Raw genomic sequence first — 20,710 nt, 5'->3', positions numbered from 1 at the left:
CATGCGTCCCCTCCCCCCCCTGCGCCTAATGGCTGTAACATGGGGCCGACGCGTGCTTTAGCGTGATTGTGTGAGTGTGGCTTCAGGAAGTAAATTCCTAGGCCTCGATCTCCAGGCTTTTATTTTTTTAGTTTTGCTAAAAAAATAAAAGCTTGGAAATTCCTGTCCCAGCTGTTGGTACGCAAAAGCGCCTCGCGTCGTCTGATGTGCTGCGCATTATTTATTTTGGGTAAATCTTTGCTTCTGGGGGGGGGGTCCCTGGAACAAGATATTTTTCAAATGTTCGCTTTTAACCCATTAAGACCTGAGGCCGCTTAAAAAAAAAATCTAAATCCTAACAGTTTTTTGAAAAAAATATAAAAAATATTTTTTCACGATTTTTCATAAATAGCAGATCTACAAGCTCATAGTGCGGCACTCGGTGCCGCACTATGAGCTTGTATATCTGCTATTTTTGAATAGCCAAAGACATCTAAAGTGACACAGATGCGTTCCAGGTATCAATGGGTTAAAAAACAATTATTCATAGCTAAGAGCTTGTAGATCTGCTATTTTTGAATAGCCCAAATCTATAAATGACACAGATGCGTTCCCCTTTAATGGGTTATCATAGAAATGTATGACACAGACTCTTTATCATATAGAAATGTATGGCTGACTCTTTATCATAGAAATGTATGGCTGACTCTTTTATCATATATAAATGTATATCTGACAGGCGTAGCGGCAAAAAGGAAAGGTTTTCGTGTTTAGATTCCGTACCTCCTGCTTGGCCTCTGCGTTGTTGTAACACTCGTGCTGAATGTAGGCCGCTCCCAGAACCTGCAGGTTGGGATCCGACGCCTTCAGGTGTTCCACTGCAGACGGCATGTCCAGACTGGCAATCCTGTGTCAACACAACACACCAAAACACAACACGTTTAATAACTCTACAATATGAGAGATCATACAGTAATGCATGGATTAAAGCAGTGGTTTTCAACCGTTTTCATGCCAAGGACCCCTAAAAATTGATATACACTTGGCCGCGGACCCCCCTCCCAGAAGCAAAGATTTGAATAAAAAAAAAATATATATATATATATATTGAATGAATTGCACACCTTTTCAAAGATTTTTCAAAAATAGCAGATCTACAAGCTGATAGCTTGTATATCTGCTATTTTTGAATAGCCAAAGCTAAGTGGTTAAAATGATTGTGACGCTATGTTAACTAATTTTGCTGGTACCCCCCCCCCCTCCAAGGACCACTGGTGGAGAACCACTGGATTAACCCATTGAGACCCGAGCCGATTCTACATGTCTCCTAAATCTCAACAGTCTTCTGAAAAATGTATGTTTCTATATCAGTGGTGCTCAATCTTTTTCATGTCAAGGACCCCCAAAATGATATGTATTTGGCCGCGGACCCCCATCAAAATATTTTGTTCCAGGGACCCCCCAGAAGCAAAGATTTGAGTTAAAAATGTTCGCTTTAAATATATATATATATTCAAAGATTTGCATACATTTTCACAATTTTTCAAAAATAGCAGATCTACAAGCTCGTAGCGCGGCACTCGGTGCCGCGCTATGAGCTTGTATATCTGCTATTTTTGAATAGCCCAAAGTGTAAAATAATGCTTTTTAGCTCAAATCTAAAAATGACACAGTTCTAGGTCTTAATGGGTTAATGCAAAATACAATCTCACAACTAATAATATTTGCACCCCCCCCCTCCCCCCCCCCCGACACTGGCACTGATTCCTAAACAATGAAGGTGAAATACATACATGTACTGTCCGTAAGAGCCGTGGGCTGACATAGGGACTGGAGGGGGACACGGATTTCCTTGAATTTTCGATTCCAGACTGATCTATGCTGGACTGAACTCAACCCGACTCGGTGCTTTTCACAGTATGTCAGCGTCTCCCATAGAAGTGTTGCCAGATTTTGTGAGAGAAATAAGCAACCGCAGGTCTATGAAAACAAGCCCAAAAGAAGCGACTATACTATACCGTAGGCCACATGAACGCTTTAAACCCATCACATGCGGCCCCCACCTTAATGTGGCCCCGCAGGTTAATATGGGAATACTGATACATCATTGATTTCAGCTGTTACAATTTCAAACTTTAATTACTTCAGTCTATATTAGTAGCTTAATGACTAGTATTAACATTATATTGTCTTTTTTATGTCCAATATATTTGTATTTAAGTTCATAAAGTTAACATAAGTATAACTAAATGCATTTGAAATTAAATAAAACATTTACTTTTCAGGATAAAAAAAAAAAAAAAAAAAAGTCTGGATTCCAATAAAAAAATAGCCGATCTACAAGCTCAAAACGCGTCGCAGTGCGACGCGTTTTGAGCTTGTAGATGAGCTATTTTTGAATTGTTGAATATTTTTGCTACTCTTGTGTGACATAGTATGGCGAAGTACGGCATAAATTTACGAAAAAGGTTGAAACACCCGACACTATATGCAATGTGGCACCCTGGAGTGAGTGTGGAAATATAGTGGCCCTCTGCATCATCAAAGTTACACACCTCTTATAGAGAACATCACCAAACCCAGTACTGTTTGTTTTTATAATAAAAATGGCAACTGTCTGTCACCCATATATGTCAACTTAAATTGTGTAATCGTGACAACCCTATTCATCCAGTGCTGCTATGCCTGTCTGTCTGTCTGCCTGCCTGCCTGCCTGCCTGCCTGCCTGCCTGCCTGTCTGTCTGTCTGTCTGTCTGCCTGCCTGCCTGCCTGCCTGCCTGCCTGCCTGCCTGCCTGCCTGTCTGTCTGTCTGTCTGTCTGTCTACGACATCGTCGTATCGTGCTATTTCTTGCTACTCTGTCACGACACTGTTATCCACAAGTATGCATCAGAATGTTTGGTGACACCGTTAGCGACCTTTCACAACACTCTGGCTTCCCATACTTAGCACAGAACGCTGGTAGGAGATGGAATGTGTTTATGCTCTTTAACACAGAATAAAAAACCACAGCGGGGATATTCCAACGAGTTTAGGAGCTGATCTGAGATCAGAGATTTCCTCCATAACAACCACAGGGTGTGTGTTGCCAGTTTGCCACCAGTGTTGCCAGATGTTGCGAGAGGAATGAGCAACCAGGGTCTATGAAAACTAATAGGCCACATGAGAAATGTGAAACATGAGAAATGTAAAACATGTACGTTGGCTATTTGAAAACAGCCGATCTACAAGCTTGGCTGTAGATCGGCGATCGGCGATGCGACGCGTTGTGAGCTTGTAGATCTGCTGTTTTCCAAAAGAAAATTGTGGGGAAAAAAGTGAAACATTTTGATTTATTTTTTTAACATTTTAACAACACAAACACATTTTTTTTAGATGGAGGGGGTCTGTGGACAAAAACTATTTCTCTATTTCTGGGTCCTTGACATGAAAATGTTTGAGAACCACTGGTTTAAACAACATTAGGAATCAAGACCAAATAAGCAACAAACTACACTTTAGAAACAAGCCCCCAATAGTCCCGCACCTACCAATAGAAGACACTTCACCGAAAAACAAGACCTGAGTCGCTTAAAAGAAGCAGACATGGCAACTACAGGGTGTTGGCAGTGGTGGTGGAAGTATTCACATTCTTTACTTAAAGGGATACTTCACTTTCGGGCCGGGGACACATTTAAAAAAAATATTAAAAATAAATGAAAAAAGTTATGGAAAATTCATGGCCCCCTCACGACACGCAGTGTCCTACTAATGTGTGAGGGGGCCATGAATTTTCCATAACTTTTTTCATTTATTTTTAATATATTTTTTAAATGTGTCCCCGGCCCGAAAGTGAAGTATCCCTTTAAGTAAAAGTATCAATACTGAAATTTAGAAATACTCTGTTACAAGTAAAAGTCCGGAATTCAAAATTGACTTCAGTAAAAGTACAAAAGGTATTGGTATCGAAAGGTACTTAAAGTACCAAAAGTAAAAGTACTCATTGTGTAGAATGTCCCAATTCACAAGTTCAAAATGTATACAAAATATTTTGAAAATAGCAGATCTACAGGCTCACACTGCGTTGCATCGCGACGCATTGTGAGCTTGTAGATCTGCTATTTTCAAATGGCCGAAATATAGGGTTGAAGTTGTTACTGTGTGTTTTGTATTAATAATCAAAAGTAACTAGTAACTAAAGTTTTCAAATAATTAAAGTAGTGGAGTAAAAGTACAATATTTGCATCTGAGATGCAGTGGAGTAGAAGTAAAAGTACAGAAAATTGGAAATACTCCAGTAAAGTAGATAACCCCTCAAAATTCTACTTACAAGTACAGTACTTGAGTAAATGTACTTAGTTACTTTACACCACTGCTACAGGGTGTTGGTTGGTGTGAAAGAGCCGCACTGCCACGCCCAAAACCAGTCGAACCAGAGTCCCCCCCCTTCCCCCCCGCGATGACATCACTGCCCCAGCATGTCAGTATGTTACTAAAACTAACACACTATCAGTGTCACAAACTAACACACTATCAGTGTCACAAACTAACACACTATCAGTGTCACAAACTAACACACTAACTATCAGTGTCAGAACGGATCACTGTGGTTTTCCTGTCATGTGATCTCCTAGTCCTCGTAGCCAACAGTAAAGCCTTCTGTTGTTCCGTAATAACAACTACACGCATTGTCATGCAAATCACTTTGAAGCGTTTATATCTATGATATCATCTATATCTTGTCGGCAAGCGAAGATCCGTCGTGCAGCGGAGTATATACATTAAAGGAGCACTCCACAATGTTCAACCTTATCTCCATATATATTCGTATACTCAAACTGTTGGGAAAATAGCAAAACAACAGTATTCCAGAAGGGTTTTTTTCCCGATGCTATCAGCACTGTTTTTTTTTTTTCAAAAGCAGTCAGAGCTGGATTCCTGAACGGGAACCCTGGGAACCCTGGTCCCCCCCCCCCCCCCCCCCAGGGGCCCAAAGGTCAGGGACAGGGGGAGGGGGGGGGGGGGGGGGGGGTCTAGAAAAAGTGTGCCAAATCTCAGTTCTCTGTCAGCTAGAAAGGTGTTGTGAAATGATCAGTGGGTTCGTCAGAAAGTGGCGTTTCCCTCACCGTGCAGTTGTTGCCGATGAGACAAATACATACTTAATCCATTAACACATTCCCTGCCAGAGGGTTTTTTATATTTTACTTCCCCCAGTGCCAGTGTTTAAATGTTTTTTACACAGGAGCCGAGATACAGGATTTTAAAGTAATAAGTTAACCAAGGAGTGAATGGAGCTAGAAATCTTTGGATCGTGATATCTCTGGTTCTGTGTGGATAAATTGAAAAAAAAAAGACCAAAAAAAAAAAAACGGTTATACTCGTGGATGGCAGTAAACGGGTGTATTTTTCATCAACGGTTATACTCGTGATTGGCAGGTAAAGTGTTAAGACCAGGAACGCATCCGTGTCATTTTGAGATTCATTTGGGCTATTAAAAAATAGCAGATCTACAAGCTCATAGCGCTATGAGCTTGTAGATCTGCTATTTTTGAAAAATCGTGAACATTTTGTGCAAACTTTGAATATATGTTCTTTTTTAAAGCCAACATTTTTCAACTCTTTTAAATATTTTGAGATGGGGGTCCACCACGGCCAAACACGTATCATTTTGGGGGTCCTTGCCATGAAAGAAGTTGTAGAACCACTGATATTATAGCAACATACGTTGTTTTTAAAAAAAAATAGGATTTAGAAGACATTTTATAGAATCCCCCAGAAGCAAAGATTTGAGTTAAAAAGGTTCGCTTTAAAATCATATATACATATATTTCAAAGATTTGCACGAATGTTCACGATTAAAAAAAAATAGCAGATCTACAAGCTCATAGCGCGGCACTCGGTGCCGCGCTATGAGCTTGTAGATCTGCTATTTTTTTTTATAGCCAAATACATCTAAAAAGGACACAGATGCGTTCCCGGTCTAAAAGGGTTAACGTGTTACTGACAGCACTTGATCCAGGTTCATGTACGTTTACTCATCTAGTTTCAGTTCCTTCATTCTCTTCCTCAGAGGAAGTACTGTATGTACTTTCTGTTTTTATCAGAGAGTGTCTTTCTAAGTAAATGTCTTCATCATCCCCGGGCTGCTGTGTTGCTCAAGAGACGAATATTCCACTTGACAATAAAAAAAACTAATTCATTCTATGCAGTGGTGGAAGTAAAAGTCCGGAATAAAAAACTGTACCGGTACTCAAGTAAAGTACAAAACTATTGGTATCAAAATGTACTTAAAGTACCAAAAGTAAAACCCTACTCACTTTCAAAACTGCCCTAAAGATACACCTTCAGGAGGCTGCAATTCGAAAATGGCCCCTGTCTCTCAACCTACCCCCCCCCCCTCCTTCATTTTCTTCTTTTGTATTTTGTATATATGTTTTTCTCTCTTCATACCAGTAACCTGTAAGCTGATTGTATGACATTCTGTATAGTAGTGTGTATATCTGTCTGTCTCTTATATGTCATCATGATTTGTGTGCATGGGGTTCTCATCTTAAAAAAGCTACGTGCTTACTGAGTCTTCCAGTTTAGTAGACCTTGTATTGTGAATTTGTACTTCCATGTACTGTGATTCTCATGTCTTACTAAATAAAAGTACATCAATCAATCAAAGTACAAAAATGTTTGAAAATAGCAGATCTACGATCTCACAAGTAACTAAAGTTTTCAAAATAATTGTAGTGGAGTAAAAGTACAATATTTGCCTCTGAGATGTAGTGGAGTAGAACATTCGCAATACTCCACTAAAGTAAAAGTACCTAAAAAAATGCACTTAAGACGTCGCCGACGTCACGTTTTTCATAAGCCCAGAGTGCCAATGACGTCGCCGACGTCATTGGCACTCATTGGCGCTCTTGAAAAAGAATGCTCAGAACCCAAGTGCTCAGAACCCAAGATATGATTGATTTGAAGATTTGCTGCTCCATTCACTTCTTGTTTAACTTCTTACTGAAAAAAGGCTGTATCTCGGCTCCTAAGCACTTTTTTTTTTTTACAATGTATTTTTTGGCCTTGGCACAGGGGTGATAAAGCCAGAACTAAGTGTGGCACGGAATGAGTTAAGTACAGTACTTGAGTAAATGTACTTTCCACCACTGTGTGTGTATATATATATATATATATATATATGTTAGTGTTCCTTCTCACCCGCTGAGGTTGCCCATGCTGCCCGCGCTGCCCACCATGCGGCCGTCGAAGATGTCCACGCCTTTGCCCACGCTGTGGAAGCTCTTCACGGACATGGCCCGGGACAGCCTGCCCACAGGCTGCAGCATGGTCAGGTTGCCCTGCGAGCCCGTGGGGTCCATGATGAAGCCTCCTCCACCTCCTCCTCCTCCTCCTCCTCCTCCTCCTCCTCCTCCTCCTCCACCGTAGCTGCTGCCCCCGGAGGACATCTGGGTCTGGGTCAGCGTGGAGCCCATGCTCATACGGGTGTTGCGGTTGTTGATCCTGCTGATGGTGCGGTAGGCGGGGCCTTTGAAGGAGTGAGACTGGACCACCTGTCATTTATAATGTACAATGTAGGCGTTTAGTAGAGGACTCTTTACGCACAGTGACTTACTGTAAACCATTGGTTCTCAAAGTGGGGTCCGGGGACCCCCAGGGGTCCTTGAAGGAGTTCCAGGGGGTCCCCAGCTGAATGATAGATTAGGAACCAAATGGACCCTTATGGGTCTGTAACTCAGAGAGTGTACTAAATGGAACCAAACACTCTCCGAGTTAAAGGTAGGGTAAGTGATTTGCTTTGGTTAAAATAAGTGTTGAATAGCTCTATATTCTGATAGTATTCATTGCTATAGAGTGTTTGTTCAGTAACAGGAGTCTCCTTGTCTCTCCACCTCTTTATTAAACAGAAAATGCATTTTCGTTTCATTTCCAATTTTAAGTGAAATTGGAAGTGATGACACTAAGAAATGAGCAGACAAAATTGGAACTGGAACACTATACAAATTAAGCTTAAAATGGGTACTTTCTCCTGATTGGCTGAGATTTTGACACCTACCGGAAAATGTATTTTCTGTTTATTAAAGAGCTGGAGAGACGGGGAGACTCCTGTTACTGAACAAACACTCTATAGCAATGATTACTATCAGAATATATTTTAACCTTTTAACAAAATACTTTTTGTTTTAACCAAAAAATATCACTTACCCTACCTTTAAATTAAGAGGATTTTTTAGATTTAGGGATAAAAATGTCATTAAATGGGGGTCCGTAGAATAATGCATGTCAAAACTGGGGGGGTCCTTGAAATTGAAATGGTTGAGAATCACCGCTAGAGCAGTAAAAACCTTCTCTTTATGGGGGTCCCTGGCATGTCATTTCAAACGGGGGTCCGCGGGCTAATAAGTGTCAATTGCAGGGGTGATGCAACTTTAATTTCCACACTCACTCCAGAGGGCCACGTGGCCATTCTATGTCACACAAAAGTAGCAAAAATAGCCGATCTACAAGCTCAAAACGCGTCGCACGGCGACGCGTTTTGAGCTTGTAGATCGGCTATTTTTGCTACTTTTGATTTGGAATCCGGATTTTTTTTTTTGCCATTTTTTTATTGGAATCCTGAAAAGTAACATTTGTATTTAATTACAAATGCATTTAGTTATACTTATTGAACTTATAACTTTATGGACTTTATAATTTACAATGTAGGCGTTTAGTAGAGGAGTCTTTATCCAGAGTGACTTACTGTAAACAAGGTAAACACAGACATACAGTGTGGTGGAAAAAGTACTCAAATGTTTTACTTGAGTAAAAGTGTCAATACGGCAATGCAGAAATGCTCTGTTACAAGTTAAAAGTCCGGAATTCAAAATTGACTTGAGTAAAAGTACAAAAGCATTGGTATCAAAACGTACTTAAAGTACCAAAAGTAGAAAGTAATCATTATGCAGAATGTCCCATTTCACAAGTTTTCAAATGTATAAAAATCTTTTGAAAATAGCAGATCTACAAGCTCACAATGCGTCGCATCGCTTGTACGCATTGTGAGCTTGTACGCATTGTGAGCTTGTACGCATTGTGAGCTTGTACGTGCTAAGTGGGTGCTAGGTGGGTGAGGTGTGTGCTAGGGTTGTGAGATGGGTGCTAGGTGGGTGAGGTGTGTGCTAGTTTGGTGAAGTGGGTGCTGGGGGTGAGGTGAGTACTAGGTGGGTGAGGTGTGTGCTAGGTGGGTGAGGTGAGTACTAGGTGGGTGAGGTGTGTGCTAGGTGGGTGAGGTGAGTACTAGGTGGGTGAGGTGTGTGCTAGGTGGGTGAGGTGAGTACTAGGTGGGTGAGGTGTGTGCTAGGTGGGTGAAGTGGGTGCTAGGGGGTGAGGTGTGTGCTAGGTGGGTGAGGTGTGTGCTAGGTGGGTGAGGTGTGTGCTAGGTGGGTGCTAGGGGGTGGGTGGGTGCTAGGTGGGTGAGGTGTGTGCTAGGTGAGTGAGGTGTGTGCTAGGTGGGTGAGGTGTGTACTAGGTGGGTGAGGTGTGTGCTAGGTGGGTGAAGTGGGTGCTAGGGGGTGAGGTGTGTGCTAGGGGGTGAGGTGAGTACTAGGTGGGTGAGGTGTGTGCTAGGTGGGTGCTAGGGGGTGGGTGGGTGCTAGGTGGGTGAGGTGTGTGCTAGGTGAGTGAGGTGTGTGCTAGGTGGGTGCTAGGGGGTGGGTGGGTGCTAGGTGGGTGAGGTGTGTGCTACGGGATGAGGTGTGTGCTAGGTGGGTGAGGTGTGTGCTAGGTGGGTGAAGTGGGTGCTAGGGGGTGAGGTGTGTGCTAGGGGGTGAGGTTTGTACTAGGTGGGTGAGGTGTGTGCTAGGTGGGTGCTAGGGGGTGGGTGGGTGCTAGGTGGGTGAGGTGTGTGCTAGGTGAGTGAGGTGTGTGCTAGGTGGGTGCTAGGGGGTGGGTGGGTGCTAGGTGGGTGAGGTGTGTGCTAGGTGAGTGAGGTGTGTGCTAGGTGGGTGAGGTGTGTGCTAGGTGGGTGAGGTGTGTGCTAGGGGGTGGGTGGGTGCTAGGTGGGTGAGGTGTGTGCTAGGTGGGTGAGGTGAGTACTAGGTGGGTGAGGTGTGTGCTAGGTGGGTGCTAGGGGGTGGGTGGGTGCTAGGTGGGTGAGGTGTGTGCTAGGTGAGTGAGGTGTGTGCTAGGTGGGTGCTAGGGGGTGGGTGGGTGCTAGGTGGGTGAGGTGTGTGCTAGGTGGGTGCTAGGGGGTGGGTGGGTGCTAGGTGGGTGAGGTGTGTGCTACGGGATGAGGTGTGTGCTAGGTGGGTGAAGTGTGTTCTAGGGGGTGAGGTGTGTGCTAGGTGGGTGTGAGGTGGGTGCTAGGGGGTGAGGTATACCTCCACATCTCCTCCTCCATCCACCATCATGCCTCCTCTGGACTGCAGCGTTCCACTGAGGGAGCGTCTCATGGGGAAGGAGGACACGCTCCTCTGCTGCTGCATCCTGACCTGACCCCCCTGACCCCCCTGACCCCCCTGACCCCCGGCGTAGCCGTTCATGGTCTGGACGTACTGGGGGAAGGTGGCGTCTCTGTCAGACACCATGCTGGCTGCATCGCTGCCGTCTCCCATCATGGCGTTCACCTGGTAGAGAGAGAGAGAGAGAGGCAACAGTTCATGTGTGTGTGTGTGTGTGTGCGAAAATGTTCTGGTGTAGATTTACAAGCTCATAGCGTGGCACTGACCATTATTTCAACCCATTAACCCATTAAGACCTGAGGCCGCTTCTAAACATTTTCAAAATCCTAAAAAAAAAATCGGAAAAAAATATTTTAGAAAGAATTTTCACGATTTTTTCAAAAATAGCAGATCTACAAGCTCATAGCGCGGCACTCGGTGCCGCGCTATGAGCTTGTATATCTGCTATTTTTGAATAGCCTAAAGAAATCTAAAAGTGACACAGATGCGTCCCAGGTATTAATGGGTTAAGACCTTACTAATGTCTTCTAAATCCAAACAGTTTTCTGAAAAACATATGTTTCTATATCAGTGGTTCTCAATCTTTTTCATGTCAAGGACCCCCGAAATTATATGTTCTTGGCCGCCATCTCAAAACATGTTGTTCCAGGGAACCCCAAAAGCAAAGAGTAGAGTTAAAAAATATTCGCTTTAAAAGAATATAAAAATTATTAATTTGCACACATTTTCTCGATTTTTCAAAAATAGCAGATCTACAAGCTCATAGTGCGGCACTCGGTGCGGCGCTATGAGCTTGTATATCTGCTATTTTTTGTTTTACCCATTTAGGGCGGGAACCCCTATTTGTAACTATACCTTTCAAGACGGGAAACCCTTTTGGGGTTCCTGTTGCATGTACAGTATGTAGCAACATTTGTTTTGTATCTTTTGAATACATATTTGAAGTTTTTCAGAAAACTTCAGGTCAGGATTTAGAAAGCGTTTTTAGAATCGGCCTCAGGTCTAAATGGGTTAAATCGTGAACATTTTTGCAAATATTTAGTTTGAATATATACATACATTTTTTTTAAGCAGACATTTGTAACTCAAATCTTTGCTTCTGGGGGATTCTACAAATGTCTTCTAAAAAAAAAACAGGTTTCTGAAAAACCTATGTTTCTATAATCAGTGGTGCTCAAACTTCTCCATGTCAAGGACCACCCAAAACTATATGTATTTGTCTGCCGACCGCCATCTCAAAATACATTGTTCCAGGGACCCCCCCAGAAGAAAAGATTTGAGTTACAAATGTTCGCTTTAAAAAATATATATATTGAAATATTTTCAAAAATGTTCAAGATTAGAAAACAAATAGCAGATCTACAAGCTCATCGAGCGGCACTCGGTGCCGCTCGATGAGCTTGTAGATCTGCTATTTGTACAAAGTAATGGATGTAATAATTGCTAAAACATGAATAACAATGATCAGTCCTGTATTGACCTGGTAGGACGGCTGTCTCATGGAGTGCAGGGACAGGGTGTCCTGGTTCAGACGGGTGTAGCCCCCGCCTCCTCCTCCTCCACCCTGCTGTCTGAAGGAGGTCTGGTACCCTCCTCCTCCTCCTCCTCCTCCTCCTCCTCCTCCTCCTCCTCCTCCCACGGTACTCATCCTCAGCTGGTTCAGGTCCACCGCAGAGCGGGAAGTGTAGCCTCCTGACAGACCTCCATACTGGGACATGGGCCGAGCCTGAGGACACAATGACATGGACATTACAATGACATACAGATAGGGGTGGGACGATATGGGTACCTCACGATACGATATGTATCACGATATTAGGCCCACGATAACAATATATATCACGATATCTGAAAATGCCGATATATTGCGATATCACGATATATTGCATGAAATTTCACCAACGATATATCACGATATCTGAAAATATCGATATATTGCGATATCACGATATATTGCATGAAAATTCACCAACGATATATCACGATAGTCCTTGTATTCAATTCATAAACACATAAAATAGCACCAAACAGTTCAAAATCATCATTACACAAATACAGAGTAGGAAAAACAACGTATCACAAACTTTAAAAAAAAAAAAAAAAAAAAAAAAAAAAAAACTTTTTTTTTTTTTTTTTTTTTTAATATCGATATTTTTCGGGAGGATATCGATTATTTATCGCGGGAGAAAGTATCGCGATATATCGATATATCGTCCCACCCCTACATACAGAGTACCAGGCACGGGCACACATAGATATGAAAGGGGGTTCGAGCCCCTGCCCTTTTACCCGTCGGTAAAAAAAAATGGCCTCTCCAGAAAGGAAAAAATAAATAAAAATCTATTACCCAAAAAAATAAGAAATGTCAACTGCCCCTAGCGGCCTAACGGTAAGGCAGACGGAAATGTCAGTGTATGTGTTGGATGCAGCTCAAAGCGAACTTTCCTCAGGTATCTAGTTTGTCTCCGTCCGACCTTCCTAGCCCGTGTTATTAAAGAAAAACGGGGCGACAATGGCCAAAACTCAATCGAAAACCGGCGACAGTGGCCGTTTTCAAGATGTTTTGGCCATTGTCTCTGGAACAGAAGGTCCAATCTGCTCAGTTCAAAGCTTGTTGGATGCGTGACGTTGAGGACATTAAGCACGCAATGACGTCTTTTCGGGACTAAAAGTATGGTAATTGTTTCGGGCCGAACTTCAGTCCGGCTGGCAATAGGTGCCCTTTTGAAATTCCAGCCCCTGCCTCTCCAAATCCCTCTGCACGTCCCTGCAGAGTACTGGGACATGGGTACGGGCCTGGGGACACAATGACATGGACATTATAATGACATACAGAGTACTGGGACATGGGTACGGGCCTGGGGACACAATGACATGGACATTATAATGACATACAGAGTACTGGGACATGGGTACGGGCCTGGGGACACAATGACATGGACATTATAATGACATACAGAGTACTGGGACATGGGTACGGGCCTGAGGACACAATGACATGGACATTATAATGACATACAGAGTACTGGGACATGGGTACGGGCCTGAGGACACAATGACATGGACATTATAATGACATACAGAGTACTGGGACATGGGTACGGGCCTGGGGACACAATGACATGGACATTATAATGACATACAGAGTACTGGGACATGGGTACGGGCCTGAGGACACAATGATATGGACATTACAGCATACATGGGCAACTGGTGGCCCGGGGGCCAAATGCGCCCCCCACCTTCACTTAATGCGGCCCGCAGGTTAATATCAGAATACTGATATATTATTGATTTCAGCTGTTACAATTTCCAAACATGCAAACATGACCCGCTTTAATTACTTCAGTCTATATTAGTAGCTTAATGACTAGTATTAACATTCTATTGTCTTTTTTATGTCCAATGTATTTGTAGTTTAAATAAGTATAACTGAATGCATTTGAAATGAAATAAACATTTAACTTTTCAGGATTCCGATTCAAAAATAGCAACAAAAAAAAATCTGGATTCCCATTCAAAAATAGCAAAAATAGCAGATCTACAAGCTCAAAATGCGTCGCACTGCGACACGTTTTGAGCTTGTAGATCTGCTATTTTTGCTACTTTTGTGTGACATACTGTAGAATGGCGAAAAAAAGTTAAAATACGGAGAGACAGTATATGCAATGTGGCCCTCTGGAGTGAGTGTGTAAATATAGTGGCCCTCCCCATCATCAAAGTTGCCCAGCCCTGCATTACAGTGACATACAGACTAGTACTGGGACATGGGCCGAGCCTGCTGGGGACAGGGACATGACAGGGATCACAAGGACTGGACAATAACTGCTATACTTAAAGGGATAGTTCACCCAAGAAATTACTTTTTTTTCTATCGATTAGTCACCCCATGGAGACTTGAGTTCATGGATATGCTTTGGCTTTGTTGTGATAAACCCTTTATGTTTTGGAGCATACTCCAGTGTGCAGACGTCATTTTTTTCCGCTGTTGTTCTCTTCTTCCCTGCACCAGGCTTTTAACTCTTTAACTGCCAGAGTAATAGTGTAATAGTGTTACGCTGCTGCCAGCGAAAACGAGTGATTTTATCAACCTTTGAAAAATCATGGAATATTTTCTGTGAACGCTATCCGCACGGTGATCCCCTCATTACACACACAGGGGTCTCGTAGAATGGGGGGGGAAAAAATATCCGATAGCGGTAATCCGTTCCATAGTTGTGGAAAATAGCATGTTTTGCCAAAAATATATAGCGTAAAAAAAAAATTACACAGGAGCCGAGATAGAGCAATAATAAGCAATAAGTTAACCAGGGAGTGAATGGAGCAGCACATCTTCGGATCGCGTTATCTCTGGTTCTGTGTGAAAAAAATAATTATATTATTATATATTTTTTTATTTTTTGCAAAACTCGTCCTTGGCAGGCTGGGCCCTAGCAGAATTTGACGAATTAATTTGTCCATGGCAGTTAATGAGTTAAAATTGATTACAAAATAATTACAATTGGGAGGTTTGTGCTCTTCTACTTGTTGATTGTGCAAAAATATCATGCCTGTAATATGTACAGTGCAGACCTTGTCAGAGAACTATGAGCTCAGTGTAAAAAAATAAGTGCATAAAATCATGGTTCAGTATTGGTAATTGAGGCAAAGGTTTAAAATAATCACGATATGGATTTGAAGTCACATGGCCCTACGTTGAACTGAGCGGAAGTACAGGAAGTACTGTAGCGCAATTGGTTCTCAAAGTGGAGAACCCCCAGGGGTCCTTGGGGGAGGTACCAGGGGGGTCCCCAGCAAAATTAGTTAATACAGCGTCACAATCATTTTAACCACTTTAACCATATTCTATAATTTGGCTATTCAAAAATAGCAGATCTACAAGCTCGTAGCGTGGCACCGAGTGACGCGCTACGAGCTTGTAGATCTGCTATTTTTGAAAATTGTGGATTTTTTTTGCAAATATTTGAATATATATATATATATTTTATAGTGAACATTTGTAACTCAAATCTGTGCTTCTGGGGGGTCCCTGGAACAACATATTTTGAGATGGGGGTCATTTTGGGGGTCCCTGACACGAAGAAGTTTGAGAAACCACTGCTGTAGCGCACAAGGAAGTTACATGGATGCCGGGCAGGTTTGTTTACATTCCTCGAGTCATGCAAAACGTGTCGGGATTGGTCAGATAAAGACAGCTTCCGGGGGAAGTGGGGTTTGTTCAGTGGTGGAAAAAGTACTCAAATGTTTTACTTAAGTAAAAGTATCAATGTAGAAATACTCTGTTACAAGCGAAAGTCCGGAATTCAAAATTTACTTGAGTAAAAGTACAAAAGTATTGGTATAAAAATGTACTTAAAGTACCAAAAGTAGAAAGTACTCATTATGCAGAATGTCTTGTTTCAGTTTTCAAATGTATACAAATTATTTGAAAATAGCAGATCTACAAGCTGAGCTTGTAGATCTGCTATTTTCAAATGGCCAAAATGTATACAGGATTGAAGTGGTTAATGTATGTTTTGTAATAATAATCTAAAAGTTATCAAATAATTGTCGTGGATTAAAAGTACAATATTTTCCTCTGAGATGTTGTGGAGTAGAAGTAAAAGTACTGAAAATTGGAAATACTCCAGTTAGTAAAAATAAAATACCTCAAAATTGTACAATACCTCAAAATTGTACTTAAGTACAGTACTTAAGTAAATGTACTTAGTTACTTTACACCACTGGGTTTGTTTCTAATGAACTCTCATCACATGGAGGTTTGCTGTAGATGATTCATCAACATCTAGACTTTGATTCTTCAGCTCAAAGTGTGTTCTCTCCACCAAGCAGCCGAATGGAGCTGTGACAACAACATGATGACATCATCTCCACTATTATAGTAACATGTGTTCAGGGTCTGAACTGGGAAGATGGACCGGAGAGAAAGAATCTAGAGCCTGGGCTGAGATTATCACAGCCTTGTGTTACATACCCCCCCCCCCCCCACACACACACACAGACACACAGACACACACACACACACACACACACACACACACACACACACACACACACACACACACACACACACACACACACACACACACACACACACACACTTTAGGACGGAATCTAAAATAACACGAAACATTCCATATCTACAAGCTCTGCTACTTCCCGGTGCATGACTCTATAGCACGCAACTAAGTATAAACCAGGCATTAAGTCCAACCTTAACCCCTAAACCTAACCTCTAAACAGTGGTGTGTTCTACCGTCAGATGCTGTGTACGCCGTATACCTTGAGATTTTTTTTCGTCGCCACCGTACACCTTCAAAAACTGTTCAAAACAGCGTTTTTTACATTTAATTCATTATAGACGCGCGCATGCCGTGCGTGTGGGAGGCAGGGAATAAACATAGTATACCTTCATAAAAAAAATAGAACACAACACTGCCTCTAAATGCATAATACTAAACTTAACCCCAACGTGAATTTTTTTCTAAATATAAGCCTATAACTCTAAAGACCTTTCTTTTAACCTTAAAAAAAAACATTCTATTCTATTTGTGAGGAACCAGGGAAATTGTAAGGGAAATTGTCCTCGCAACAAAACCTAGCTAACGAAATAACGCCGGCCCTTTTCAATCCTTGGTGTGCAGGATTGAAAAGGGCCGAAAGTATAAAAAAAAAACTAAAACGAACACTAAAACGAATAAAAAACTAACTAAAGCTATCGGCATTCTCAAAAATAAAAACTAATAGAAACTAGGAAATCCGCTCTAAAAACGAATTAAAACTAACTGAATTAGAACAACACACACGCACGCGTGCACACACACACACACACACACACACACACGGTGAGGTACTGACCATGACGGGTCCAGGTCTGGAGGCTGTGTACATGTAGGAGGACTTGGAGGTGAACCCTGGGTTGTAGGTCTGGTACTTTGTGGTGGAAGAAGAACCTCCATATTCTGAAGGAAGAGGAGAGGAAAGAAAAACATTAAAACTTTGATAAAACTCTAAAAAACACAAGTTACACTTTACCAGTGTTAAAGGATTTATTTCACCCCAAAAAATATATATTTTTGTCCTATCAATTACTGTTGTTTTTGTCACATTCCTGAGCCAATAATCTAATAATTGATGTGGTAGGAGACCGAAAATAAAACTATATATAATAATATAAAGTCCAAAACAACTCTCACAGTGTAAATCACCGATGAGCCTGATGATGAAAGAGAATGTTTTAAATTATGGTTTTGTTCTCGTTAAGATTGGTCTCCTAGCAGTCTCGCGTATTCTCCTGAATGCTATAGAGTCTGGGACTAAACCTCGCGAAATCAGAGAGAGGAATTGCTGGCACTTCCGTTCACGAAAATATATTTTAAAATATCTTTACATTTATTTTCTTTATTTCCATTTCTGCTAAGCAGCCAATATGCTCAGATGATTTGTATTTATATTAGGATACATTTGCGCGACTGTAAAGACCAAACGGAAGTGGGGAGGAGGCTTCACATCCGCTTTATATTCTAATCAGGATCAGAGCTTCAGAGTCCCAGACCGTATGACCGCAAACATTTGAAAATTGTGTCATGGATGTTTTTTTTTTGTTTTTAATCTCATTCCTAAGCCAATAATTTGATGACCAGCGGTTCCGGTAGGAGACACAAAGGAGACTCTCTGTGTCTCCTACCGGTCCGCTAGTCATCAAATTATTGTCTTAGGAATGAGACAAAAACAAAAAAAATATCCATGAATTCAAGTCTCCATGGGGTGAGTAATCTATAGGAAAAAAAGGTCATTTTGGGGGTGAACTATCCCTGTGTCTGTGTGTTTTATTAATATTGAACCGGTGAAAAGTATTAACAAGAACTTGTAACTAGATAATAACTATATTGGATCCATTGGAACACAGATATGCCTTTTCAATTTCCTTAGAAGGTAACGGTTTTGGACATGTTCCACAGTGACAGTAAGTCAGGTATGTGATGTCAGTCAGCATGGTAGGATAATCTGTAGAGTTATACCGTGAATGAACCAGTCTGTATGAGCTGTCAACATTCAACACTATTCTTTAACCCATTCAATCCGGAAACACGTCTGTCATTTTAGATTTCTTTGGCCATTCGAAAAAATAAATAAATCTTTGAATATATATTCTACAAATGTCTTCTAAATCCTAACCGTTTTTTGAAAAACCTTACAGTATGTTGGTATAATATCAGTGTTTCTCAATATTTTTCATGTCAAGGACCCCCAAAATGTTATGTATTTGGCCACCAATCTCAAAATATTTTGTTCCAGGGACCCCCCAGAAGCAAAGATTTGAGTTACTTACAAATGTATCGCTTAAAAAAAAATATATATATATTCAAATATTTGCTCAAATGTGCACCATTTTTCAAAAATAGCAGATCTACAAGATCATTTTGAGCACTTGAGCTTGTAGATGCTATTTTTTAATAGCTAAAGAAGGTCAGAGATGCGTTCCCGGACTGAATGGATTAATTGTTAAGAGTAACATTGCATCGTTTCGGTTCCTCAACATTATAGCAGCAATATCAACAACAACAACACAATAAATAAATAAGAACAACAAGTATTAAGGTAAGAAATATCAACGTGTGTCAATAACACCAGTCACATGACATTAGAGCTGCTTTGAAGGTGCAGTAACTGTGTACAGTATGTAATCCTACTGCCAAATACTAAACATATCAGAGATTCCACCGGACCAGTTCAGTCTAGTCCAGGGGTCTTCAACCTTTTCAGGGCAAGGACCCCCTAACTGAGAGAGAGATGAAGCAGGGACCCCCTAACCGAGAGAGAGATGAAGCAGGGACCCCCACTATATATATTACATAAAATTGTGTCGCAGATTAAAGCTCTTCATAGATGTTGGATTCATGTTACTGTGTATTTTCAGACATTTAACCACTTAAACCGTCAATACTTAGTAAACTTTCACTCTGTACTCAGTCTGCTCTTTTTTCCCCCTCTTTGCCGAAAATAGCAGATCTACAAGCTCACAACGCGTTGTGAGCTTGTAGATCGGCTATTTTCGGCTAAAGTTGTCCTTTAGAATAGGGATGCTAGGATTCAAGTGGTTAATGTAAAAAACAATGATCCTATCACACAGAGATGTGGCGGACCCCCCTGTAGCAACTCTGAGGACCCCCTAGGGGTCCCGGACCCCCTGTTGAAGACCCCTGGTCTAGTCTCACCACGGAGACAGAGTTTAGGTCACTGCATGGTCGTCATCATAACTAGGTCAAGGTTTATGGACATGTGTGTGCAGTATTATGTCTATAAGCATGTGTTCATAATATACTGTACATTTACTGAACAGTGTGCATATAATGTGTGCATATGTTTGTCTGTGTGCAATCTTTATGTAAATGACAGGTGTGTGTGTGTGTGTGTGTGTGTGTGTGTGTGTGTGTGTGTGTGTGTGTGTGTGTGTGTGTGTGTGTGTGTGTGTGTGTGTGTGTGTGTGTGTGTGTGTGTGTGTGTGTGCGTGCGTGCGTGTGCGTGTGCGTGTCTGACCCGTCCCATAATCTCCACACTGTAGGCCTGTCACAATTATTACATAATCGACGCATTGTAACATCAGCCATTTCCACAATCTTTACATTTGTTTGGAAGTATAACATTATTAAATGTCAGTACTTTCTTCGTATATTTACAGTTCTTTGTCACATATGCCCTCGTGCAACTTTTGATTATGAAGCCTAAAAAGGCAAACAGAAATTAAATGTTTACTCATAATGTTCAATGCCAATATATATATATATATATATATATACACACAATTGAATCATTATATCATCACAATTATTTGTATGACAATTAATTGTCAACTTACATGTTTTAATTGTGACAGCCAGTCATAGCGCTAGGTCATGCTAGGTCACTGAGCTTGTAGATATGCTATTTTTTTTTAAAACCATGAACATTTGTGCAAATCTTTAAATATATATTTTTTTAAAGCAAACATTTGTAACTCAAATCTTTGCTTCTGGGGGGATTCTACAAATGTCTTCTAAATCCTAACAGTTTTTTTTTTTTAAACTCATGTTGCTATAATATCAGTGGTTCTCAAACATGTCAAGGACCCCCAAAATTATGTGTATTTGGCGACGGACCCCCCATCACAAAATATGTTGTTCCCGGGACCCCCCAGAATCAAAGATTTGAGTTAAAAATGTTTGCACAAATGTTCAAGATTTTTCAAAAATAGCCAAAGTATAAAATAACGGTGAAAGTGGTGACACAGATGCGTTCCTGGTCTTAATGAATGAAACATCCATCTGT

General features: G+C 41.3%; 3 protein-coding genes across 5 annotated transcripts in view; 1 reads left to right on the top strand and 2 right to left on the bottom strand.

Annotated features, from left to right (window-relative positions):
• LOC308091362 (CD81 antigen-like) overlaps positions 1–20,710 on the bottom strand; it is a 156,576-nt gene that overhangs the window by 71,102 nt on the left and 64,764 nt on the right. The gene's annotated exons all lie outside the window — the stretch shown is intronic.
• Positions 1–20,710, top strand: part of LOC308091352 (E3 ubiquitin-protein ligase TRIM35-like) — a 194,697-nt gene that overhangs the window by 150,726 nt on the left and 23,261 nt on the right. The window lies entirely within an intron of this gene.
• pkp3a (plakophilin 3a) overlaps positions 1–20,710 on the bottom strand; it is a 66,697-nt gene that overhangs the window by 29,831 nt on the left and 16,156 nt on the right. For both annotated transcript variants that reach the window (XM_080436894.1, XM_080436893.1), the window contains 5 exons: positions 17,261–17,364; positions 11,883–12,128; positions 10,322–10,567; positions 7,161–7,513; positions 763–886 (listed from right to left, as the gene is read on the bottom strand). In XM_080436894.1, the coding sequence (XP_080293020.1) occupies positions 763–886; positions 7,161–7,513; positions 10,322–10,567; positions 11,883–12,128; positions 17,261–17,364 (1,073 nt within the window). The remainder of the gene's footprint in view (positions 1–762; positions 887–7,160; positions 7,514–10,321; positions 10,568–11,882; positions 12,129–17,260; positions 17,365–20,710) is intronic.

This window comes from Gymnoscopelus braueri (genome assembly GCF_963280865.1).
Source record: "Gymnoscopelus braueri genome assembly, chromosome: 9".
Lineage (NCBI taxonomy): Eukaryota > Metazoa > Chordata > Actinopteri > Myctophiformes > Myctophidae > Gymnoscopelus > Gymnoscopelus braueri.
This window is presented reverse-complemented; position numbering and strand designations above follow the sequence as displayed.